Source organism: Lissotriton helveticus, chromosome 3_1 (assembly GCF_964261635.1).
Source record: "Lissotriton helveticus chromosome 3_1, aLisHel1.1, whole genome shotgun sequence".
NCBI classification, from domain to species: domain Eukaryota; kingdom Metazoa; phylum Chordata; class Amphibia; order Caudata; family Salamandridae; genus Lissotriton; species Lissotriton helveticus.
Window position 1 is genome coordinate 415,685,420 of NC_136061.1, and position 27,062 is coordinate 415,712,481.

The window sequence follows — 27,062 nt, forward strand, 5'->3', positions numbered from 1 at the left end:
TGAAGCTCTACCTGCCATCGACAGCGGCAGTGCTATCCATAGTGTGATATTGGTGGTCAACTTCGTGATCGCTGTGCCATAATTTAGTCTGAGCGTCTTCTCTCTGTCTCTAGACACTTGTATCCCCAGGTATCTAAGATCAGAATGACACCATTCAAAAGGGAAATCCAATGGAAAGTCAGGGACCGCTAATGTAAGCGGGAAAAATTGCGATTTTCCCCAATTTATGTGGACACCCGATAGTCTGCCAAACACAAGGAACTCCCACAATAACTGGTTTATGTTCTGCTGTGGGTCTCTAACGTATAGCGTAACATCATCAGCTTATAATGAAATGAGAATTTGACGCTGAAAGCACTGAAACGCTCTATCCCGATGAAGTTGACGCAATCTAATCGCCAAGGGCTCAATCGCGATAGCAAAAAGGAGCGGGGACAGTGGGCATCCCTGCCGGGTACCCCGCGATATGAAAAGGGATGAGGACAGATGGCCATTAATAAGCACCCTGGCAGTAGGTTGGTGATACAACAGTTGCACCCAGGAAATAAACGTCGAATGCCTTTGAGGCATCAAGAAACACTGCAGCAACCGGGAAATCAGGCGCCACAGTCTGTATTAGAGAGAACAGAGAGCGCAAATTATGATTAGTAGCCCTACTCAGACTGATCCAGGAGTATAATCTTGGTCATCAGGAGGGACAGCAGAGAGGCTAACACTTTAGCAAGTATTTTTGGTTCACAATTAATAAGTGACAGCGGGCGGAAGGAGTCACAGGCCCTAGGGGGCTTACCAGGTTTCAATAGGGACGTGATGACGACCTCCTGCATCGATGGAGGGAGGATCCCCACCTCGAGGGATTCCTCAAACACTTCCCGCAACACCGGCGCCATGACATCAATATAACAATTGTAGAACTCAGCAGGCAATCCATCAAGGCCTGGTGCCTTCCCGTTCTTCAATGACATAATAGCCTCCCTGATCTCGTCAATCTCTAGTGGAGCGCTGATAAATTCTCTGTGTAAATCACTAAACCAGCATAAGGCGATATCACCCATAAAATCATCGAGCTCTATCTCCCCAGAATTCTGTGTGGTGTACAATTTAGCATAATGTGTAGTGAAAATGTCTAAAATACCTGTGGTGTCCCGACAGGTTCCCCCCTTTGGACTGTCAATCTCTAAGATACTAGTGTTAAAGCGCGGACATCGCGTAATCTCAGATAAAGCCTTCCCCTGCCGCTCCCCCTCCCCATATCTCCCTGCCACCCAGTATCGCCCTCTAAATTTAGTTTCCCTAGCTGCTTCCTCTTCAAACTCGGAGAGTTTGGCCCTAAAATCTTTGTGTGCTTGCCCGGGGTCCCCCCTTACCATTAATCCCTCCAACCTCTTCAGATCTTGCTCCAAGGCCCTCAACGTGCGCTGGATATCCCTCAGTACTCCGAAGCTCTTAGAGAGACAGTACGCTCGCACCGTGACTTTAAAGGCCTCCCATATCATCTCCACACTGACCATGGAGCCCTTGTTCCACATGAAAAAATCTGTAATCTCCTCCCCAAGTTTAGCCTTAAAAACGGTGTCCAGCAGGGAAGTCGGTTGTAGGCGCCATGTCGGCCTAGGCCTATCATATCCAGGGATATTAAGTGTGATTTTAACAGGACAATGGTCCGAGTAGGTTCTGGCGAGATGGGTGGCCCCACTAAGACCTGTACTCAGCCCCCTAGAAATCAAGCAATAATCCAGGCGCGCCCAGGGACCAGTATATGAGGTGAAATGCATCCCCTCCGTTCGCAAAGGATGCAGTCTCCTCCAGCTATCCACTAGGCCCCCTCCTCCACTATGCCCATTAACATTTTGCGAGATTGATTATGATAATGTGTCACTACATCTGCTCGGTCCTGGGCAGGAACCAAGGCAACATTAAACCCCCCCCCCATATTACGTACATAGATCCTATATCCACTATTTAACCCCACATTGATGTGAACAATTCTGGTGTGTCCACATTGGGGGCATAGCAGTTTGCAATGGTCAGAGAATCCCTACCCATCCTCCCCATGCAATGACATATCTCCACAATGGATCCGATATTACGCCAGCAAGCGCAAAGGGGGCGTTCTTTTTAACCAAGATGGCAGTGCCCCTAGCATATGAAGAAAAAAAAGAAAATACACGGACACACACCCAACGACTGGCAAAGGTATTATGGGATTGGGGATGTATATGTGTCTCCTGCAGCATTGCCACCTGTACCTGCTGCCTATCCAAGTAAGCCAATATCTGCCTACATTTTCTCGCATCGTTTAACCCTCTTATATTCCAGAACATCACACTCAGAGCCGGGTCATCTCCCTTCCCTGCCATACCATCTCATGGAATCACTCTGAGAGACCTGCAGCACGATAGAAAAGATCACGCCGTTTGCAACATATTGTATGCCATAATTACACAATGCACATTACTGTCATGTAAACGATAAACTTTCCCCACATTACCCCCTCACCCACTGAAGCTTCCCAAATATGCCAGTAACAAACCATACCACCCCCCCCCCCCCCCATTAAACCAAAAAACAACCAATACATCTGGGGCATTCCCATCGGGGATTCACTAGGTGACCCATAGAAACCTCGCACCTAATGATCCACTACACTGGTTAGTCCCCTCTTAGGCGGCAAGGGTGTCCGGTTCATCTCGTTCATCGTGTTCCGCCCATCTACAACATATCAAGTCAACAGCCCACTATAACCTTACATGGAGAGCGTCATATAGGAAGAAATCAGCGATGTACTACATGAAGAAAGCAGACACCAGGTCTCTCCCAGTAAATCTTTAAGGGACACGCATTGAGGCGCATCAACAATCCCAGGGTATATCATTCCACATCAGATAGGTGCGTCTCCAGTCTATCATCTCGTTCGGGATTTGCAGCCTTTCGTCGCTTGAGTTTCTTCAGGAATTCCTCTACTGGTTGTGGCGTCGTGTAGATAGTTTGCGTTCCCTGATAGGTGACCCAAAGACGGGCCGGGTATAACAGGGCATAGTCCACCTGCACTTGCCTCAGCTTCTGTTTCACGCTATTGAACTTTTGTCTTTCCTCTTGCACCCGCGCCGTGAAGTCAGGGAAGATAGTAAAGGAGACACCCTCATAGGCAAGCTGTTTCTTCTCCCTCGCCACCCTCAATACCGTATCTCTATCTCTATAATTAAGGAGGCCCGCTTTGATGGGTCTGGGCACGCTCCCAGGCAGGGTTCTCGGGCCAAGGTATCTACGGGCCCTTTCCACTATAAACTGAGAGGAAAGCATGCTCACATCAGTCACCGCAGCCAGCATTTTTTCGACATAGTCCTTCAGTCGGCTTGTATTGGTACTCCCGGGCACACCTAAAATTCGTACATTGTTACGCTGGCTGCGGGCTTCAATATCTTCATTCTTTGCGTCAATTATTCTCTTTAACTTGTCCATTTGAGTCACCGCGGTCTTCAATTGCTCCGTAACATCCTCTGCATCCGATATCCTGTGTTCCGCTTCTTTCAGCCGTGTATCATGTCCCTCCAATTTTCACGCGATGGCATCCATACGAGTGTTTAATGTATCCACCTTGTCGGCTATCGTTGCAAAGCCTTGTCGCATTTCCGCCAGTAATTGTGCATTTCACCGCTAGGCCCAGCGCTTTGTTCAGCGTCTGTCTCCGCCGCGCCATTCCCCGCCTCCGCGGCCTTCTGTATCGCGCCTTTCTTGGCCTCAAAGGTGAGACGTGGTTGTTGCGAGTCCAACCTGCCCATGATGCTGCGTCAGGTTCGAGAGGAGCGCCTCCCAATACCACTATATGAGCCACACGTAAATGTGCCACACAAGTACCAGTACGCAGTTCCAACTGTGACGTAGCACTTACTTAGCTCATACACAAGGCCCAATGTAGTTTCCAATGTCGAAGCAGTCTTCCCCCGCAACTACCAACACCCGCAGCTTCCCGGACAAACCTAGTGTCGAAGGATGTAGCAACTTTAAACTTTAAAGGAAGGCATCAAAGGCAATTCCACGCATGCAGTCCTCGTGAGCACCAGCAGCCAATTGAAATTGTTCACTCTGCTCGGAGGTCCCAACCTCTGTCAGGTCCACCAGCCGGTCCCCGCAGGTGCTGGACAGCACAAGATGTACCTCCCCTCCTGGCACCACAATGATAGATACGCGCTCTGGTATCCAATTTGCGCCGATACAGCTCCTTGCGGCACCCACAAGCAGAAGCTCCAGTCTGCACTCGGTCAGCCTCACAGCAGCAACAGCGCCAGGCCCCAGCCGCAAGTTACAACTCTGCTCCGCAATGTATCTGTCGACTGTCAAGTGGCGGGGGCAGCCTCTCGCCAAGCGCTTCACATCCAGCACTCCCCTCTCATAATCCCCACCGCACGGCTAATGGCATCAGTCCGCAACAGCCACCGCCATTTTGTCCCAGGCGTAGGAGCACTCATACAGCTCAGTGTGGTCACACAGCAATGTCGAGCGCTGGGAGAGGTTCTGATCCGTCACCCCCGTGCCATAGCCACATATACACCCTGCCGCATCTGTCCACCTCCTCCGGCAGGCACAAGCAGTGTTTGTAAGGCGGGCGCACCTGGCTTGCCTTCTTCCCTCGTGGCGACCACGGCGCTAGCATAGCCCCCTCCTCCGGGTCTCAGCTCCGCGCCGCTTCAGTGGTCGCCACGCAAATGCAGGCAAATGTTTTACACCGCGTACCAGGGGATGTTATTTCAGCGTCGCTCGTGGCCCCAGCTCCCTGCGCACTGAAGTGGGCTTAATTAAAGTCTCGAGGGCAGTTTTACTCTAAGGATATTTGCAGGATTAATTACCGGACGGCGGGAGCCTCACGAACTCGCGCCCATTCCGCTCGTGCGCCACCTAGCGCCCCAAAGAGGGCCATAATTCACTAGTTCTTGTTTTAAGTGTGCAGGTTTAATTTAAATTAGTTTTTTTAAGAACCATGTGGAGTAATCAATGCAAGTTTACTTTTCCTTTAATTTGACTCCTATTCAAATGTAATGTTCTGGTTATGAGGTTTACAACAGATAGCTTGTTACTTTGTGATGCTATCGCTGCTTAACTTTAGGTGACCCCAGAACATATCAAATATTGATTCTATTTGATATTTTAGGATTTATTTTTTAACGTACCGCAAAATTCTGGGGAAGACTAGCAGCGATAATTTTTTGAGGCTACTAGTGCCTCTTGTAATGGACAGAAGCATTAGGAAGGAAAATCACATTTTTCTTGTGGTGATCAGTAAGTCCTCCTCTAGGCCTCTTCTACTGTAATGACCACTTGACTTTTACCTTAGGCTCAATGTTCATAAGTTCGAGGCATGTGGGCTGCTAAATTCATATCTAGTGCATAGATCGCCGCCTAGTGTTGGGTCCGGATGATTGCACATTGTTGTCCTGGAAGAGTCTTCGAAGTATCACGAGATAGGTGGCTCCTCCCCTGGACTACAGTGCGCATGGGCATCGACTCCATCCCCAGATTGTTTTTTTCCGCCATTGGGTTCGGATGTGGTTTTGACGTCTCCGTGTCGGAACCGAAACTATTTGTTCTTAAGGCCAAAAGGCCTTCGTTACCTGCGTCGGTATTGTTTGCGTGCGGTCTCGAGCATCGTCCGGCTCTTTGAGTCGGAATTCTGTGGAGTCGAGGTACTCTTCGGACATCGAGGCCCTCTCGCCGCAGCAAGACCCCGACGTGCTGAACATGGAGCGGAGTCCGTTCAAGTTCTGCCCGCGTCTGTGGATCCAAATATCCACATATCGACGTGCATCCGGTCTGTAATAAATGCCTCTCGCCGGACCACAACGAGGAAAACTGCATGGCCTGCTCTAAGTTCAGGTCAAAGAAGACGCTCAAGCATCGGCGCGCGGCGCGCCTCGAGGCCCAGCGAGCGACTCCGACACCCGACAACATATTCGACGACCCCGCAGACGAAGGGGTTAGCCATCATCTTCAGATTTCACCACCGTCGACGGAGGTCCTGGCCGATCCCGAAGAGCACGTCGAAGGACAGGCTCAAGACCTTGAATACGTCGAGGAGGTAGGGGACGACGAAGAAGTTTATGGGGCCGCGGAAGATAGCTCAGAGGAAGAGCTATGCCCCGAAAGCTACATGACTCAGGCTCAGGTCACGGGATCGCCACTCGGCCTTACCCACGACCCTGCACCGCTATCCCCGGCCCCGCCTTCTGGCCCGGCCACGGACACTCAAGCTGAGCCGCCATTGCACGTATCGAAACCGAAACTTTCGGATACGACGGCACCAAAGATGGCCGACATCCAACCAAAACCGAAACCATCGGATTCAACAACACCTAAAATGGCCGACGTCCAACAAAAAATATCGAAGCCTGCTCCTTCATCGACTCCGTCGCCCTCCGGCCCACAAAAGTCGAAGAAGGCTGTCGAGTCGACAGCGCCGCAAAAGGTGCCCAAGGAACCATCCTCTAAGCAGGTCGTCCATCCAGTGTCGAGCACGGTTGCTCCGGCGCGGACTTCCAAGACTGTTGACACGCCTTCGGACGCCACTGCGGCGCCTACAAGTAAACGCACGGTCGAAACAAAGTCGACTAAAAGCCACGACCCGAAAACCGGAGGCCCTACGCATCGGCACAAAGATGCCGGATCTGCGGCAACGGCGTCGGTGCCAAAGGCTACTACGGAGACGCGACCCGTTAGAGCCGAAGATTCGTCAACGGAATACTCGTCGACACCGAGGGACTCCGACACTACCGAACATCGGTCGTCGGTTACAAAACCCTCTGCTTCCTTTACAAAGCAGGTCACCGACTCCCTCAAACGTATTCGGGAGAAGACTTTGTCGTCAACGGCTCACACGCCGTCGGCTCCGACATCGGTGGACACGCCTCCAAAGACCTGGACCAAGCTTCTCTACACTCTGCCACCTAAGGTGGCACCGAAGGCATTTGCACCCAGATCGGTGCCGAAACTCGCTGACACGTCGGCACCTTCAACGCAAAAAAGCCACTCGGATCGACATCAAGCCTCAGAAGACCAATCTGAGCATTACATCGATGCCCAAACGGGGAAATTGACCCTCTACAAGAGAAAAAATCACTTCCCAACCACTGGAATCCTATGTCATTCCATTAAAGAAGAAAAGGCCGACACAGGACATTCCTGCCCTTGTTGAACCTATTCTCCCAACACCAAGAAGGAGTCCATCACCTTCCCCCAACCAATCAGGAGGAGAGGATGAGGACCAAGATGACCAGTACAATTTCCCAGTTGACAATGACCCTGATGTTCAACAGGACTCATATGACGACACTGGGGACCATGGTGGACATCAGGTGGTACAAGATCCACAGGGTTTTGGGGCACGTACATCACCAACGGAGGATTCAGCAGCATTTAATGCTTTGATAGAGCGGGCAGCGGCAAATCATGATGTGGACATGCATGCTGACCCGGTGGAGGAAGATTTTTTGTTTGACACTTTCTCTGTTTCAGAAAGAACAGTTAAAATACTTCCTATGCTCAAAGGTGTCCTTAAACATGCCCCAGAGATCTTTAAGGAACCTACCAGGGCAAGAGTGGTGAACCCACGTATCGAGAAGAAATACAGGCCAGCACCTGGGGACCCTGCATATATTCGGGGTCAGTTGCCCCTGGATTCGTTGGTGGTCGCCAATGCCCGCAAAATAGCAAACTCCCAAACAACGGGTGAAGCTCCTCCCCCTGACAAGGAGTCGAAAGTGCTTGAGGCATCCGTCAAAAGGGTGGCTGCGCAGGCTGCCAATATCTGGCATATAGCAAACACACAGGCACTATTGGCACGATACGATAGGGCGCATTATGACACCCTAGAACAGCTCCTTCAACACCTACCTGATGAATTTAAAGAAGCAGCCGAAATGCTCATACAAGAGGGAAAGCTCATCTCAAACGCTGCAATAAAGTGTGCACTTGATGTGGCGGATACAGCGGCTAGGGGAATTAACACTAGCGTCATGTTAAGGCGACAAGCATGGCTTCGCATATCGGGATTTAAACCCGACATTCAAACAACAATACTCAACCAGCCCGTCAATCCTGACAGACTGTGTGGTCCAGATGTCGACACCACCCTTGAAAAGATTAAAAAAGACAATGAGACTGCTAAGTCCATGGGGGCGCTTCAGTCTCAACAATTCAGGGGAAGCACTTTTCGTCGCTCAGGAGCACGTGGTGTTACCAGAGGACACTTGGGTCAACAAACACAATTCACAAAAGGTGGTGCACAATCCTCGTACCCCAAGCAGGGTAGAGGGGGTTACAGAGGTAACAGTGCCAAGGGCAGGGGCAGAGGGAACAACAACTCCTGTTCCTCTGCCGCCAACAAACAGTGACTCTCTGTCACTGCCCCCCGACCATCCAACACCTGTCGGGGGAAGACTCCAACAGTTCCTGCCAGTCTGGACGTCCATCACCACGGACAGGTGGGTGAGAAAACTTATCCAGTACGGTTATTGTTTGGAGTTAACATCCACTCCTCCCAACATTCCCCCAAGACACCGTCATATGTCGGCAGAGCACTTGCACTTATTGCAGCAGGAAGTTGTGGCGATGCTGCAAAAAGGCGCAATCGAACTCGTACCAGTGGAGGAGGAAGGAACAGGAGTCTATTCCCTGTACTTCCTCATTCCAAAAAAGGACGGATCCCTCAGACCCATTCTGGATCTCCGCCCCCTCAACCTGTATATACTGTCAGAACACTTTCACATGCTCACACTGCAACAGATTCTTCCCCTGCTAAACCAAGGGGATTTCCTAGCAACCTTGGACCTCAAGGATGCTTATTTCCACATCCCACTCCACCCATCCCACAGACAGTACTTCAGGTTCACCATTCAAAACAAGCACTCTCAGTTCAAAGTCCTACCCTTCGGGGTGACTACTGCCCCCAGAGTGTTTACGAAGTGTCTGGCGACAGTGGCGGCACACCTCAGGAGGCAGAACATGCATGTCTACCCATACCTAGACGACTGGCTTGTTCAAGCAAAGTCGGAACAACAGTGCACCGCGGACATGTCCCACACTATTTTATTTTATTTATTTAAGCTTATATCGCGCGCAGCTACCCACAATGGGTTTCCCGGCGCTAGGGATAGACTATAGAAGAAGGAGGGTATATCACCTGACTTGAAGCCACAAATGACTATTGGCCACGCTGAGTAAAAAGCAAAGTCTTCAGAGCCTTACGGAAGCGGAGTAGGTTGGTCTCTGATTTTAGTGCCAGTGGGAAGGAGTTCCAATATTTGGGGCCCAGAACAGAAAAGGAACGGCCTCCCATTTTTGTCAGCTTCCATCTTGGCACAGTGAAGTTTCCCATGTCCGATGACCTTAGTGGCGTAGGGGTCTGTAGGGTGTTATCAGCCCTTGGATATAGGCAGGAGCGCTGCCCTGCTTAACCTTGAACATGTAGCAGAGTGCCTTGAATTTAACGCGTTCCGGGATGCTCAGCCAATGAAGGTCACGCAAGGCGGTATTGGCTGAAGTGCGTCTAGGGATGTTTTTTAACAGGCGCGCCGCCGCATTTTGTACTACCTGCAGCACATGTAAGGTGGCTTTATCTGCGCCTAAGTAGAGAATGTTGCCATAGTCCAGGCGTGATGTTACAAGCGCCTGGACTACGGTTCTGCGGGAGGAGAGGGGGAGCATCCACAGAATCTTATGAAGCCACCGCAGCGTTGAAAAGCAAAAGGCCGCAACCTTAGTGGCCTGTTGTCTCATAGTTAACCTGTCGTCAATAATGACACCCAGGTTACGAACTGCAGTAGATGGTATTGGCGCATTACCCAGTTCGATGGGCCAATGGCGAGGACCCCAGAGATGTTTATTCCGACCCAAGATGACCACCTCGGTCTTCTCCCCGTTCAGTTTGAGACAGTTTCTCCGCATCCAGTCGGCCACAAGAGTGAGGCCCGACTTGAGTGCGGAGATGTTGTTCTCGTCTCTCCCTGATAGGGAGAAGACAATCTGGGTGTCATCAGCGTAGGAAAACAGGGTAAGCCCAGCCTGTTCAACTATAGATGCCAAGGGTTTAACATAAATGTTGAACAATAAAGGGCTAAGGATTGAGCCTTGGGGCACGCCGCGGGTAGATGGACAGATGGTGGAAGCTGCTTTAGGGGAGAACACTTGAAAACTTCGGTCATTGAGGAAAGACACCAGCCAGGCCAAGGCCTGGCCTGCCACACCTAGAGATTTCAGAGAGTCAATGAGGATGGAGTATGACACGGTGTCGAACGCTGCGCTCAAATCCAACAGGATGAGCGCCATGGTGTTACCTTGATCGACACCGTGCCTCAGACTCTCCGTTACCCCCAGGAGAGCTGTCTCAGTTGAGTGCCTAGGCCGGAAACCCGACTGAGAAGGATGGAGGAAAGCAGTGTTTTCAACCAGTTTAGAAAGCTGGGAATTTATATGTCTCTCCAGTATCTTCGAGAAGATTGGCAGCAGAGATATCGGGCGAAAATTGGCAGGGTTGGAAGAATCTGCACCCGATTTATTTAGTAAAGGTACCACCATGGCGTGTTTCCAAGGTTGGGGGACCAGGGCCTCACTCAGAGAAGCGTTTAGTAATTTAATAAGGAGAGGGTGGGTGAGGGGATCTAATTGTTTTAATATTTTGGCCGGGAGAACGTCCCGTGGGGAGCCTGATCGCACACTGTTTAAGCAGGACTCAAAAGAAGTGGCATCTAAAGGCTGCCAAGTAGTAATTACTGCATCGGTGGTGGTATTCACCAATTCCTGGACCGTAACAGGGGCAGTGGGAGTAGTCTCTGAAGGTGTGGTAAAATGATCGTAGATAAGATCAACTTTGTTTATAAAGTAATCTGCTAAGGACTGACATTGAGCGGCATCAAGAGCCGGAGGAGGAGGAGTGGAATTAACACCGGTCAGTTTTTTTACGACGGAGAATAACACCTTAGGACAGTTTTGTGCATCAGTCACTGTTTTTGTAGTGTAATTTGCTTTAGCAGTTTTGCAGCTGTTGTGGTACTTTTTTAAAGCTTCTTTGTATATAACTTTACGTGAAGGAGAGTAGCCTTTTCTCCATTTACGCTCTAAGGTCTTATATTGTGAGCGAAGGCTGTTAAGTTGTTCCGAGTACCATGGGGCCGGAGGATGGTGTGAAACTGTGGACTTTGATATCATTGGTAGCGCCTGATTAACAGCATTTGTTAGCCAGAGTTCAGTGGCACAATTGAGAGCAGCGACTGGTACATCAGTACACGGGAGGGTTTTGATCAAAAGTTTATTGAGTTCTTGTATGTTGACCTTCCCCCAATTCCGAACTGGCCTCGGGCTTTCCACCTCAGGTCTTATTGCTGTTTCAGCCATATCCAAGGAAAAAGGGACAGCTGAGTGGTCGGACCAAGCAATTTGTAAAGCTTCACGAGAGCAGTCTAGTGACAGATTGGATAGGATTGGGTCCAGTAAATGCCCAGCGCAGTGTGTCGGACCTGTGTTATGTAGTTGAAGGTTAAAAGCTTCCAGGGTAGAGAGGAGCTGATTCCTATAAGGGCATTCGTGATCATCTAAATGTATATTTAGGTCCCCTAAAATTGTGAAATTTGACGCTTTAAGCATTACCGGAGCTAAGAGGTCTGGTAATGATGTTATCCATGAACTCGCTGTCCCAGGGGGACGGTATACCAATAAACCTGACAACGTAAATTGGGGGGTTATAAACAATTGGAATAGGGCTGATTCGCAGTCTTTTTGGGTTGCATCTACCAATTTACAAGTATATATGATCTTGTAGATGATTGCAATACCACCACCCCTGCCAGAAACTCTATCCTGGCGAAGAATAGCATAATTGGAGGGAATGGCGTCTGCAATATCCGGACCTGAGCAGTCTCTGAGCCAAGTCTCGGTCAGGAAAATCGCATCAGGTTGATGTTCAACAAGAAAGTCATGGATATTGTATCTATGTTGTGGCAGGGATCTGCAGTTTATACTCCAGAAACTTAACGGGGGACGTGGGGGAGCTGTCCTGGAGCAGACCTGTAGATTTAGTCTACCTTGATATTGCACAGATCTACATTTGGTAGGAGTTTTCAATGAAAAGTTACAGCAAGGACAGCGAAACTTATGAGGGGGGAAAGGGTAGATGGAACCGTTGTTATTGGGAGTACCACGTAACGCATATAACTCCTCAAATGAGTATGCAAGAACCATGATAGAAATAATAGCGTTGCTCACCAGATGAAGAGTTTGCCAGAGCCCGGCCTAGCGCAGACGGGCTGGACTCTGGCGTGACTCCGGCGGGCATCCGGCGCGTCCGCAACGCGTCCGCTTACGCGGAGAGGCCCTTCCCTTTTTAAAGAAATCTGGAGCGCGTCACGGCGCAGCCCGACCTAATATGGCCGCTGTCCTGCCCTCGCCTCCCCGGGACCAACTCTCAGCGTCAATACTCGGCTGAGAGTGGCCCAGACGGCAAAGGGAGGTGAGGAGACAATTACAAGTGCAAGCGCTTATTAAAATCAAGCGAGAGGTAAATTACCCCACCAGTTTAAACGAACATAAAATGCTTATTATTTCAAGCGTAGCGTAGCGTTGCTAGCAATCAAGACAGGAAAAGCGTAAGAACCTCCGGCTTTCCGCCTGAGAGGGTGAAAATGCTAACCTGTTTCCAGGAAGTGAGCCCTTTTTAAAGAAATCTGGAGCGCGTCACGGCGCAGCCCGACCCAATATGGCCGCTGTCCTGCCCTCGCCTCCCCGGGACCAACTCTCAGCGTCAATACTCGGCTGAGAGTGACCCTCCGGCTTTCCGCCTCAGAGGGTGAAAATGCTATTCACCTCCTTCACAGTCTGGGGTTCTCGCTAAACTACCCAAAGTCGCACCTTCAACCAGCCCATGTGCGCCAGTATCTGGGCGCGACGATAAACACCCTGACTGCTATGGCTCAGCCAAACCCAGTCAGGATCAACAACGTTCAATGGCTGATCCAGAGGTTCAGACCGCAACACTCCCTACCAGCGAGAGTGTTCATGAAGTTGATAGGCATGATGGCCTCCTGCATCTTCATAGTCCCGCACGCGAGGTTGCACATGCGTCCGCTCCAAGAATGCTTGGCAAATCAGTGGACACAGGCTCAAGGACAACTGACAGACCTAGTGTTGGTGACCGGTCGGGCATACAACTCTCTGCATTGGTGGAATCCACACAACCTTTGCAAGGGACGACCGTTCCAAGAGCCAGTGCCACAGATTATCCTAACAACGGACGCATCTCTCCAAGGGTGGGGAGCTCACGTGCTCCACTACACTGTGCAGGGACTGTGGTCCACTCAGCAACAGAAGTTGCACATCAACTACCTGGAATTGATGGCAATCTTCATGCCGCTAAAATCCTTCAAAGTACATCTGTGCAACAAAGTCGTGTTGATCCGGACGGACAACATGACAGCAATGTACTACATCCAAAAGCAGGGGGGTACTCACTCGCCACAGCTGTCTCATCTGGCTCAGAGCATGTGGAAGTGGGCCATTCAGAGGAACATTTTCCTCATGGCGGAACACCTCCCGGGCAAGGACAATCAGATGGCGGATCTACTCAGCAGATACAGCCATCAAATGCACGAGTGGGAGATACATCCATCAGTACTCCACCCGTACTTCCAGCAGTGGGGTCATCCGGAGATAGACCTGTTTGCCACAAGGGAAAACGCAAAATGCCAAAGCTTTGCCGCCAGGTTCCCTCACCCGGAATCGCAAGGGAATGCGATATGGATGAACTGGTCCGGCAAATTTGCGTACGCTTTTCCCCCAGCGCCTCTCATTCCGCTGGTGGCAAGAAAGCTAAAGCAACACTCGATGACTCTCATCCTAGTTGCTCCAACATGGGCACGCCAACCATGGTACGCCACGTTTCTAGAACTGTCCGTGGTACCGCTTCAAAGGCTGCATCTCACATCCAGGCTCTTGACGCAGAACCATGGCGACATTCAGCATCCGGATCCGCAACAGCTCAATCTGGCGATCTGGCTCCTGAGGTCTTAGAATTTGGCTACCTCAACCTGCCTCCAGAATGCATGGACATCATCCGGGAGGCACGAAAGCCCACTACCAGAGCTTGCTATGCGGCAAAATGGAAGCGGTTTGTCATTTACTGTACAAACCACAACATCAACCCGCTAGATGCATCCATTCCTAACATCATCTGCTATTTGTTACATCTTTACAAATGCAATCTAGCGTACGCTTCCATTCGGATACATTTATCCGCCATAGCGGCTTATCTCCAGAATAGGCAGCATCTCTCTGTTTTCAGGGTGCCTGCCATTAAAGCCTTCCTAGAGGGACTGAAGCGAGTCATTCCTCCAAGAACACCACCTGCTCCAGTGTGGAACCTCAATGTGGTCCTCACTAGGCTGATGGGCCCACCTTTCGAGCCACTGCACTCCTGCGAAATTCAATTTCTAACATGGAAAGTGGCTTTTCTCATTGCTATTACATCGCTCAGACGTGTTAGTGAGCTGCAAGCGCTCACAATCAAAGAGCCATTCATCCAAATACATTCCAACAGGGTAGTGCTCCGCACTAACCCCAAATTCCTTCCTAAGGTGGTGTCACAGTTTCATATCAACCAAACTATTGACCTGCCCGCATTCTTCCAAAACCCACAAACAGTAGCGGAAAGAATGCTTCATACATTGGACGTTAGGAGAGCGTTGATGTACTACATTGACAGAACACAACACTTTAGGAAAACACAACAACTTTTTGTTGCCTTCTCAGCACAGCACAAAGGCAACCCCATTTCCAAAGCTGGAATAGCCAGATGGATTGTTAAGTGCATTCAAATCTGTTATCAAAAGGCTAAGCGTACTTTAACAATACCCCCAAGGGCGCACTCCACACGCAAGTTGGGGGCCTCCATGGCTTTCCTGGGGAACATTCCTTTGGAAGACATTTGTAGAGCAGCCACATGGTCTACACCACACACATTTACCAAACATTACTGTGTCGATGTGCATTCCAAACAGCAAGCAGCTGTGGGACAGGCTGTTCTCAAGACACTCTTTCAGACTTCTGCAGCTGGCACGGGCAGCCGCCGTTAATGGAGGGACTGCTATGTATTCTATGCACTAGATATGAATTTAGCAGCCCCCATGCCTCGAACTGAATATGCTACTTACCAGTATGCATCTGTTCTTGGCATGTAGGGCTGCTAACATTCATATCGCCCGCCCTCCTCCCCGGTGCCCGTAGCGGCTGCAGATACTCTTGCATTCATCATTAGCATGGACATCCTTTACGCTATTTCACTCCATCTCTGCCACAATGGCTAAAAACAATCTGGGGATGGAGTCGATGCCCATGCGCACTGTAGTCCAGGGGAGGAGCCACCTATCTCGTGATACTTCGAAGACTCTTCCAGGACAACAATGTGCAATCATCCGGACCCAACACTAGGCGGCGATCTATGCACTAGATATAAATGTTAGCAGCCCTACATGCCAAGAACAGATGCATACTGGTAAGTAGCATATTCATTTTGGAGGATTCCTCATTCCTGATGGCGTCCTGACACATTCTATTTGGGTGAGACACGAAGAGATTATGGGGCAGATGTATCAAGATACCATTTTGCGATTCTCAAATAGCGATTTTTAAGGAATCGCTATTTGAGAAGTGCAAAATGGTATGTATGTAGAAATTCGCTATTTTTTTAGCGATTTCTTAAAATTCCTTAATTGCGATTAGCAAATTGCTAATCGCAATTAAGGAATAATTTCCCATTCATTTCTATGGGCCAGGAGCCCATAGGAATGAATGTGAAATGAGTCTCAATTTGCGATTTGCAATTTGCTAATCGCAAATTGAGAATAATTTCAAGGGTGTCTTAAGGACACCCTGCTGCACCCCTGAATTTGACATGTGCGCGCATATGGCGCATATGTATGAGCGTCATATGGCACCTTTAGAATTTTAAAAAAGTGCATTTTGAAAAGAATTCGCCAATTACCACCAACTACAATCGCAAAACTGAAATGCTTAATACATTTCAATTAAGAAATCGCAATTTGCCATTTCTTAAAATCCTCGCAATATTAAGGAATCGCAAAATGTGCGCTTCCTTAATATTGCGAGGCTTTTTGCATGATACATTCCAAATCCCGTTTTTTTGTCGCAAACGGTGCTATTTTGCAAATCTTAGTGCTTGCGAAAAAAAAAAGGATGATACATCTGCCCCTATGTTCGAAGCATATGAATTAGGTGTGATAGCTGGTTATGCCAGTCAGTAATGAGAGTTACAATAAAGACAGTAAACGATCCTGGTTCTGATTTGAAAAAGTTTTTCACTTAACCATAACTGCGCCATCAAGTCAATTTACTTTTGACAAACGGCGTATAAGCATTGAAGCGCTCTAAATTCTACGATACAGCAACATTTTAAGCTGTGAGTTTTGTGGGAGTTTTAATGTTGGGTTTTTCTATTAGCCCCTCCCTTTTTATGGAAAGTGTCGAGGCAAAAATAAACTCTAGGCATATTTTGCGTATCATAGGAACACTATAACCAGTATTTACGTAGTGTTGAATTTCATTTTCGGCATTGTTTTGCTAATTCATTTTCATGTCAATTTGTTATAATGTGAATGGTTTGAACGCATTTTAAAATGATGACGTTTTTTTTCTCCACAGGGTTCCTTGTGCAAGTACCTAAGTGTACAGACGAACGACTGGGTGAGCTCTTGCCGATTGGCCCATTCTGTTACCAGGGGGCTGGCATACCTGCACACAGAGTTATTGCGGGGAGGTAAGACGAGGCATGATAAATCTCAAATCTATGCACGTTGAAGAGCAGACTTGTCCGCTCCCACTTCCCAGCCCTATGTACAGTACTTTTTCAAATGACGCAGGAGATATTATGGTGTATTTGGTAGGATTCAGGACCTTGCCTGTACTGGTACAGGAGGGTCGGGATCTTACTTTTGAGTCACTGGTGGACGAGCCGAATAAAGGGGAGAGGTAAATGTGCGTTTTGAGCATAGTAGGTTATAAAATCGACAATTTGCTGGAGTGGTCAATAGAAATTATCTGCATACTTAGTAGTTGAAATATTTTAATTTACACCTTACAAAGATGTTGATACAAATGCTTATTGCAGTAATAACGGAGAGTGACTGGTGTTGCTATTTTTAGGAGCTGAAAACCAGCAGGTATGACAGTGCTATTAATAAGGAGGAAGGCGTAGAGAACCAGCGCAGTGTCCCAGTTTTATCTCGAAGGCAGTAAAAGTAGAACTCCCTTGTAATGGAGAAGAGGGAAGCACGAGGAGTTTTGGTGTGAGGTACTATATATGTATTGGAAGATAGCTTCCAAAGACTTCCTAAACATCGTATAGAGCCCTTGCACTCTCCTTTCCTCGGCGTAAGAATATATATATACATGAATAATTTGATACATTGTTCTCTAGTCGTATGTATGTATTTACCCCTAGCCTGGAACCCATACAGATGTGTGAATCCGGATAGTTGCAAGTAATGTTCTTAGACAGTAGCCTGCTCTGCAATCTGCCCATTCAGTGCATAACGGTGCCCATTACTGTTTTTAAGCAGACAATTACAAACCAGCTATTTCTCATCGAGACATGAACAGCCGCAACGTCCTAGTGAAGAACGACGGAACATGCGTCATCAGCGACTTTGGACTCTCAATGAAGTTAACTGGAAACCGGCTGGTACGTCCTGGAGATGAAGACAATGCGGCCATTAGCGAGGTGAGCTTATCTTGCAAGCTATGCTAAGCAATCTCGATGCTTCTACACTTCGTTTTCATCGTCATTTGAAAAAGCAGTGAGATATGTGACCAGTTACCTCGGAATACTTAGTACTTATGCCAGAGATGTCGCCTCTTACCTTCCTCCTACCAACAGAAAGGGCTTTTGGGGGGGAGTTTTGGGACGGGTCTTGTGGTGCCCCGATAATTTTAGTAAATATGTGATCAAGTTAATTCTATGTGGCATACCTACCATGACAGGATGAAGTAAAGCAGTGCATTCTAAATTTTAATGAGTGGCGCATAAACATCTGGTTGGCAAGTTGGATCACTAAACAAATAGCAAGGATCAAATGTATTGAGTGTTACACTTTGTGCCCCCTGTTGCCTACCTGTAAACCCGCTAGTCTTTATGACTGCATTTATTTCTGGCTGCTGAGTTCTAATATTGATAAATGTTGCTCCTCCGCGTGGTCGAAATTGAGGCTTTGTTGAGTATGCATGTGTTAGCATATGTTAATATTTGCAGCAGATTGGTATTCTGCTAGAGTATTAGTATCCTAGCAGTAGTGAATAAAGGTAATTCAAATAGTGAATTTTAAAAAGCATCACGCAGAAATCTGTGCCTTGACGTGAAAAACTGTGTGGCTAATGAATGTTACATGTGAGTATGAGCCACGTTTTTAAAATGAGAGCATGAAAACCCCTTTCTGTTGGAATTAAATTCACTAGACTTTTCTGCAAGAGAAATGTTAGAAAACGAGCAGTTTCTTAACCTAAAAAAATCAAAATAAGTTTTTGATCAATAAATGATGCTCACAAAAACAGCTATCTATGTTGTGGCATAACCCATTTCTTTCCGAAACTGACGACTGCTACTCTAAAGATACAATTATTGTGCCATCTGTGGGCTATCCATTAGAAGAAAATGATGTTTATCTTTGGTATACTTTATTCTCTGGTAGTCTTTCGTTGTGCAAGTTCTTAATCTACTGCTTGGTATCTCACATGCATCGTAGAGTATTCTGCTTGCTCCTGTGACTTGAATGGTCTTGGAACCAGGGCCGTCACAAGGATAGGGCAGAGGGGACATTACAACTCACAACCGTGCTCTGTCAAGGCCCCAGTCTCCTGCTGCAACAATTAGTTTATAGACCTTAATTTAAGCCTGTTTGTTAATTAGTAAAGACGCAGGTAAACGTGCCCATACCACTAAATGGCACCGCACCCCCCGCTAGAAGTGCCATGTTTTCTTTAATCCTTTTTGTATTTTTTAGGTCGAGTCTAAGTGACCTTTAGAAATCGGGCTGCTTTTTTTTATACGCTCATGTGTGTGGTGGCATCCATCTTGCAGGAGCGAGCAGTGGCGCGGCCACGTTAATTACAAACAGATGGCCTGCTCGCTCCCGCAAGGCGAATGCCGCCTCAAGCACGAGTGCTTGAAAAGTGCTGAACGCTTGTTTAACATGACTTTAGCCACGCCCTTCCCTCGTCATTCAGTGGCGTTCATTTGCATTTATTAACCAGACTAACATTAATTTCTTACTTTTGACCAACTGGCATATTTTCTACACAATATATTTACTTTTATTGAAGCAGTAAATAATGGGGGCTGCGCGGATATGCCCTACTTGCTAAACCCTTTGAGCTCCGTCATGCTACAGCGTTTAAATGTTCCACCCCTTACCTCCGCTGCACAGTCGCCCATGAAGCGAGCGCTGAGTTATTTAAAGATATCTGCGATTCCATCATTCCCCCTCCTCCCCCCCCCCCCATCTATGCCCTGTGTGTGCCTGGTTCATTTAGGCCCCATGCGGGAGCTCTACGGGTTGCTGTCAAGTACTGTGGGATTCCGTGGACCATCTTCAAAGCCTGGATGCAAGATTTGATATTATCAGGGCCACACGGCAGACATATTTGCAGATTTTGCTTGTTACGGTGTTTGCTTAAGGACCCAGTGAAAACACAGTTTTAAGAGCTAACAGTATATGCCCCCCACCCTGCTCTCCGTGTGATAACATTTAGTCTGTTGTGTTCCATCGTTTTCAGCACCAGCAAAACGATCTTCCAAGTTTATAGTTCCAACATTTTGTTTCTTTCCTACTTAATAAGCCGTGCATGCAATGAATTACATTTTATTTCTCAATGTCAGTGAAGCCTCTGAAATTGCAAATGCTATTGTTTTCGCTCATGTTTATTAGTCCAGTCAGCCAGCTGTGCTTTGTCGCAACATCTCTTATCCTGGGTATATTTGTTATGTTATGTTTAGGACTCTTCTATAGCGCACGGCTACCCCAGGGGGTGTCCCGGCGCTTTGGCAAAGAGGACTGTAGAGGAGAACACAACACAGCAGCTCGCGGAGGCCTAAAGAGAAAATCATACTGAGAAGAGCCAGGTTTTCAGGTCCTTTCTGAAAGAAAGGAGTCTGTTTGACTTTCTTAAGGAGACAGGTAGCTCATTCCAGCAGCGCGGGACCAGGTATCGGAAGGAACGCCCTCCGATCCGGGCAAGTTTAACCGAGGGCACTACGGCTTTGGCCAGCGAGGCCGACCGTAGAGTCCGCCTCGGGACATAAAAAGCCAGGCGCTTCCCCATATACTTAGGACCAATTGAATGGAGGGCCTTAAAAGCCAGGGTCAAAACCTTAAAGGTGATTCTTTTAGCAATAGGCAACCAGTGCAGTCTCTTTAGTAATTCCGAGGCTTTTGCCCTGCGTGGGAGACCAAAAATGGCTCTTGCAGCCGAGTTCTGCACAATCTGCAAACGGGCCAACAGATATTTAGGCAGCCCGAGATACAGGGCATTCGCGTAGTCTAGTCGCGAGCCAATTAGAGACTGCACGATGATTTTTTTGTGTTGCAAAGACAGCAAAGGAAGAAATTTCCGAAGCATTTCCCGGACAGACCGATGATTTGGGGTCCGAAAGAAAGGCCGTCGCCACATTGCACACCAAGGTTTTTGGCCTTCACGGAGGCCACGTCCGGCGGAAACATGTCCTGGGGCCACCAGGTCTTCCAGCTGGGATCCGGAGGGCATCCGAAAAAAAGCAACTCCGACTTATCGGAGTTGCACTTCAGACTGTGCCGCCGAAACCAGTCGAAGACCGCACCCAGGCACTTCCCGATCAGACCACCATCAAAAGCCTCTCCCTTCTTAGATGTAAAAAGGAGCTGGGTGTCATCAGCATAGGATATGATCCAGGCACCAAAGGACTCCGCTACCGGCGCCAGAGGGGCCATATAGATATTAAAAAGGGTGGGGCTCAGGATGGACCCCTGAGGGACCCCCACCTCTAGCGGCGGCATCTCCGCGGAGAACGGTGGTGCCCAGACCACTTGTCGACGGTCGTCAGGAAGGATTTAAACCAGTTCCACACCGTCCCACGTACGCCGATCTCCCAGAGTGTAGAAAGGAGACCGACATGGGGGACGGTGTCAAACGCCGCCGACAAGTCCAGCATAACCAGAATGGCCTTCCCCCCCTGATCAAGCGTCTCTCTGATGGCATCGGTGATCTCGAACAAAGCTGTCTCCGTGCTATAATTAGCACGGAAGCCTGATTGAGAATCATGTAAGATGTTATTGCTCTCTATAAAGTTGGAAATAGAGAGCTGTACATGTTTCTCGATCACCTTTGCTAGAGCAGGGAGAAGGGAGATCGGCCTGTAGTTAGCATGGACAAGAGGATCCAAAGTAGGCTTTTTGAGTAGTGGCAAGATCAGAGCATGTTTCCAGGCCGAAGGAACTTCTCCCGTAGTCAGGGAGAGATTGAGCAGCGGATTAAGCAAGCTGTTAATTGCAGGCGCTACTTTCCCTAGACATTTCGCTGGGCAAGGATCCAGCGGCGAGCCAGATTGAAGCCGGGAGAGAAGATCAAGGGAAGAAGTGACGGATAGGGAAGGGAAGTCCGAGAGGACTGTACTCCTCTCATTAGATGGCGAGAGGAGGATAGCTTGTTGGCTAGCCGATAAACCGGGGCCGGCGCAGGGGAAGGTGTCCTGAATGGACTTAATTTTATTTATAAAAAAGTCCCCAAGCTGGCTGATCCAGACTTCGGAATGAGAGTGGGAGGGAGAACTCGAGGAGGGGGAAATGAACTCTTGTACTTTCCTGAAGAGTTCTTTACTCCTATTTTCCGCCTCGTCGATTCTGCGCTCCAAGTAAACTTTTCTTCCCCTCGGAGATATGCTTATGATAGCTCCTAATCGCATCCCGATATTTAGATTTGTCATCCGGGTCATACTTGCGCCGCCACAATCGCTCTGCTTTCTTACAATTCTGACGCATTTTCCCAAGAGAAGGAGTAAACCAAGGGGCCGAGAGATGTCTGGCCACAGATTTAACTGGTTTCCCGGGGCAAGCACATCAAATCTAGCTGCCAGCCACTTCTGGACAGTTTAAATTTTCCTCCAAATTGCCCGAGAGCTGACAGGGATGACAGCGAAGCGCATCGGCCAACATTTCCACAGTAACTTGATGAAATGGCCACCCCCTCCGATTCACCTCTTTCAGCAATCTAGAACCAGTCAAGGCAGAAGACAGAATGCAAAAGTCGATCAAGAAATGATCTGTCCATAACACAGGACGTGGCAAGGACACTTCAATTCTCCTGGTCGAGAAAATCTGATCGATAGTATGGCCTTTGATATGAGTGGGGCTGGTAATAAAAGAGATCAGCCCTAAAGGAGCAACAGTATCCTGCAATTTAATGGTTGTCCATATGGACATTCAGATCCCCCAACAGGATGCAATGCTCCGATCTAAGGCAAGGCACCGATAGTGCCGCCTGCAGATCATCAAAAAAAGAGCCCAAGGGCCCCGGAGCTCTGTAGACAAGGATCCCAGTGCACGTTTGACAGGCAGAGAGCCCGAGGATAAAACCTAAGGCTTCACACCCAGAGATATTCTCAACGGTAAAGATAAAACAAGGGACATTCTTGTCCACAATCAATGCCACACCCCCGCCTCTGCCCCCCACTCTATCCTTCCTAAATGTATTATAATTAGAAGGGATGGCAGTCGCCAGATCAGGACCAGAACACTCTCCAAGCCAAGTCTCCGTAAGGAACAGGCAAGTTGTTTTAGAGCCGGCCAGCAGATTCCAGATGTCAACGGCATGTCTGCTGAGTGATCTGGTGTTGAGGAGAGAGCATTGATGACGCGTAGGAAGGGGCTTCGTAGCAGAGTCCTTCAGAACTGAGGCTCGCCAGCCACATGCCGAACAGCCCTTCCTAAAGGAGCGACCGCACGGAAGAACATAATGGCAGTTAGAGGACTGTCTGCGCAGAGCACTAAGCTCAGAGAATGAATATGTAAACATGCAGGCAAAAACATACACCCAACCCCGTACTAACAACAGTAGGCCAAGAGTTGCCGCCGGTCCTACCTCGTCCGGCTCTGAGACGCTGATGATCGCAGACGGGCAGGACTCTGGCACGACTCAGGTTGCAGGGAAGACGCTCCCGCTGCGCGCTACCGCTGCGCGTTACCGCTGTGGCGAGCTTTAAATAGCCTGCTCACAGTGTCGACAGACGCAGGGACGCTCAGAAATGGCGTCCGTTACTCCCTGCCCAATCCAAGATGTCACTCCCTGCCCACAACCTCCCCGTAACCGGACCCGCGAAACTGCGGTGGGTTTTCCAGCGAAATTATAGTGCAGGTAAGGGACCGGACAGAGTGTCTAAAAGCAAGGGATAAGGAAAATTAAATTAAAATAAAATACAAAAAACGGGCAGTTAAAAACAATACAGAGCAGCGCTCTAGGCACACGAGACCGACAGCGAGGCGCCGCTGCAGCTCTCAACCGCAGGATACATTTGCCAGACTGCCCCCACATTGGGCTCGCCCTAAATAGCCTGCTCACAGCGTCGACAGACGCAGGGACGCTCAGAAATGGCGTCCGTTACTCCCTGCCCAATCCAAGATGTCACTCCCCGCCCACAACCTCCCCGGAACCGGACCCGCGAAACTCCGGTGGGTTTTCCAGCGAAATTATAGTGCAGGTAAGGGACCAGACAGAGTGTCTAAAAGCAAGGGATAAGGAAAATGAAATTAAAATAAAATACAAAAAACGGGCAGTTAAAAATAATACAGAGCGGCGCTCTAGGCGCACGAGACCGACAGCGAGGCGCCGCTGCAGCTCTCAACCGCAGGATACATTTGCCAGCTCAATATTTTGAATTGCTTGCTCAAGTATATACAATGCGCGTCAACACCTAGAGATGGGTATTAAGCGCTGTATAACTGCAGTTACATTACAAAACAAGGTCCATTCTGGTATTCCTCATCACTTCTGTTATGGCTGAAGAAGTAATGTTCAGTTTGCTCAGATCCTCCTTGGTGTTTCATCATGCCTCTACCATGCCAATGACAGCTCAGGGATCACCCCATACCCTCTTCATGCTGCCAACCTTGCTCTCGCACTACAGAATGTCACTTCAGTAGTCCTACATCAAAGGATATTTTATGAGTAATTTCCATTGAGCTGACCGGTTTGTAAATGCTGCATCTCTAGACTTCCTTTGAACAATATTTTGCTCTTTAGTTGTTTTTTCACAGTGATCTATTTTCCTCCATTGGTAGATCGGTGTCTCCTTCTCAATAAAATATTCATACTTTTGGGGGTGTCTTTGGTGTGAGCGATTACGTGGCCCCAAATGACATATTGTTCCAAGTATCCTCCTCCTGAGACCAGCCAACAGCTTGGAGGCAGAAATATAACAGGCACTTTAGAGCAAGCCTCCGCCCTTCTTGCATTCCATGTCGTGCCTGGCCCATATTTGTGCTTTACAGCCCAACAGACACTCGACTAAACCGAGCCTGTTTCCCAACTTAATGTGTGGGCTCATCCAAGCCAGGATTTTTCTTCACGTTCTTAGACATTTAGTCACACAACACCACTCAATCCAACGCCAATCCATACAACCTCATCACACAACAGAATTACAATCCACAGAATACCATTCAACACCACATAATTCTACTCCACCTAATTACACACTGCTCAATACCACATAAATACACCCCCAAAAAACCCACACCATCCCACATACCAATCCACATAAAACACTCCACACCATGCCACATACCAATCCACATAAAACACTCCACACCATGCCACATAATTCTACTCAACATAATTTTACTCTATACCACACTGTTCCATCCCACATATTCAACTCCACAGAGTCACTCCACACCACATAATTAAAGTAAAAAACATAATAACACTCCACACCACAATTTCACTACACACCACATATGTCCAATTTTCAACACTAAATTCAACATCATACTACAAAATTCCCCAACACACCACATAATTAAACTCCACTACATAACACTATACAGCACAAAATATCATCATAATTCCAATCCAATACACACAATACCATGCCACATAATTCCAGTGCACTCAAACGCATGATTACTATCCAAATACAACTGCACAGCATAATTCCACTGCACAGATCCACTCTACACCACACAATTCCATGCCACACAATGCCACAAGTAACAATTCTAATCTAACCTACATAATTCCACTACACAACACATGTATCCACTCCAATCCATACCATAACATATAGTTAAGAAACATTTACACCGCCAATAGCTCTAACACTCTCTCTTTTTTTTTTAACACCCAAACACACACATCTGGAGCTTAGCTCCTACCTATTTCTTCTTTTTCGGCACCAAACAGGTAAAGCTATCCACACAGTTACACACCACACAATTCAACTCCACACATTTGCAAACCACATAATTCGACACCAAACCACATAATTCGACACCAAACCACATAATACAACTCAACAACACAATTACACACCACATACATCTAATCCACACCACGCAATTCCACATTGTGCCACAAAATTAAACTGCACACCATATTATTAAGCGCCACTACATACCACTCCACAACACAAAATGCCATTCCACATAATTACACTCCATAACACAGTCCCACTCCAAATAATTCCAGCACACTAAATACAACATAGTTACTATCTATAGAATTCCACAGCACACCATTGCACACACATCATTCCACTACACAAATCCAATCCATGCCACACAATTCCATGCCACACAATTACACAACTAACTAATCCAATCCAACACACATAATTCCATTATACACCCCATACATGCATTCCATAACACACAGGTAAAAAAACATTGCCATTTACAGTGCCAATAGCTCTAATCTAAACAAATGAGACCTATTGCATTTTCAATGCTTGTTTTACTGAGAAGCAGGTTGACCCTAGCCCCGAAAGAACGAGTTGCTGCAAAGGAGTGCTAAATAAAGCAGAAAGTAGAAGTGATTCAATACCAAGAGGTCAACTACTTTCAGAGGAAGAGGGCAGTCAAGAGGGGGCAAGAGTAATGTAAGAATGATCACAGACTACACTGAAAATGCATTTGAATTGTACCAAATTCTCAAAAGAAATTGGCGAATCTTGAAATCTGATAATATTATCTGCAAATTGATATTGGATGCACCATCAATCACCTGCAGAAGAGGTACTTCATCAAAGGAACACCTAGTAAAAAGTCATTTTACAGATAAGGCCAACAAAAAAGACACAATCAGAGGGTTCTTCCCGTGAACACGGTGTAAAGCTTGTAAAAACAGCCATAAGGTGCTAGATTACACAGTGCCAGGCAGAAAATCTAAGATACAAAAAAACAAGGTGTTAAATTGTAACTCTGACCACACAGTATACTGTTCAGCATGCCCCGATGGCAAACGGTACGTGGGGAGCACAATACACCCCACGGAAAAAAGAATTTTGGAGCACATGCGGGCAATCGTGAATAAAGATCATACATGTCCGGTTGTCTGGCTTTTTGAGCCAGAACACAATAGCAACAGTAGTCTCCTAAAATTCTTCTGTCTGGACCAAGTGGATAAAGATGAGAGAGGAGGAGATAGAGTGAGAAGACTCTGAACCCTAGAATCAAGACTTTTAATTCAGATGCAGAGTAAGGCCAGAGAGGATTAAATAACGAGGAAGAAATATGGTTCCATACAGGATGAGAAAGAGGAAACCAAACAACCCAGACTGTAAAAGAGAAATTAAGTAGACAGTATAGATAGCCCATCAAGGGCATGATGTTTGAGGACATGGTGATGATGCAATATAAGATATAGGCATTTGAAGAAAAACTCCTGTATACACTATCCAATAGGATGGGATGAGTTCACAACGTGATTGCCCATACAGGGCGTAGTTAGTTATTTAGGGATAGTTACAATGGGGTATTAATTCCATTAAG

At 47.8% G+C, this 27,062-nt stretch overlaps 1 protein-coding gene across 4 annotated transcripts in view; it reads left to right on the forward strand.

Annotated features, from left to right (window-relative positions):
• BMPR2 (bone morphogenetic protein receptor type 2) overlaps positions 1-27,062 on the forward strand; it is a 546,503-nt gene that overhangs the window by 424,374 nt on the left and 95,067 nt on the right. For 2 of the 4 annotated variants that reach the window (XM_078680234.1, XM_078680236.1), the window contains exons 7-8: positions 16,696-16,810; positions 17,610-17,773. In XM_078680234.1, the coding sequence (XP_078536360.1) occupies positions 16,696-16,810; positions 17,610-17,773 (279 nt within the window). The remainder of the gene's footprint in view (positions 1-16,695; positions 16,811-17,609; positions 17,774-27,062) is intronic. The other 2 variants (XM_078680235.1, XM_078680237.1) reach the window with 1 other exon arrangement.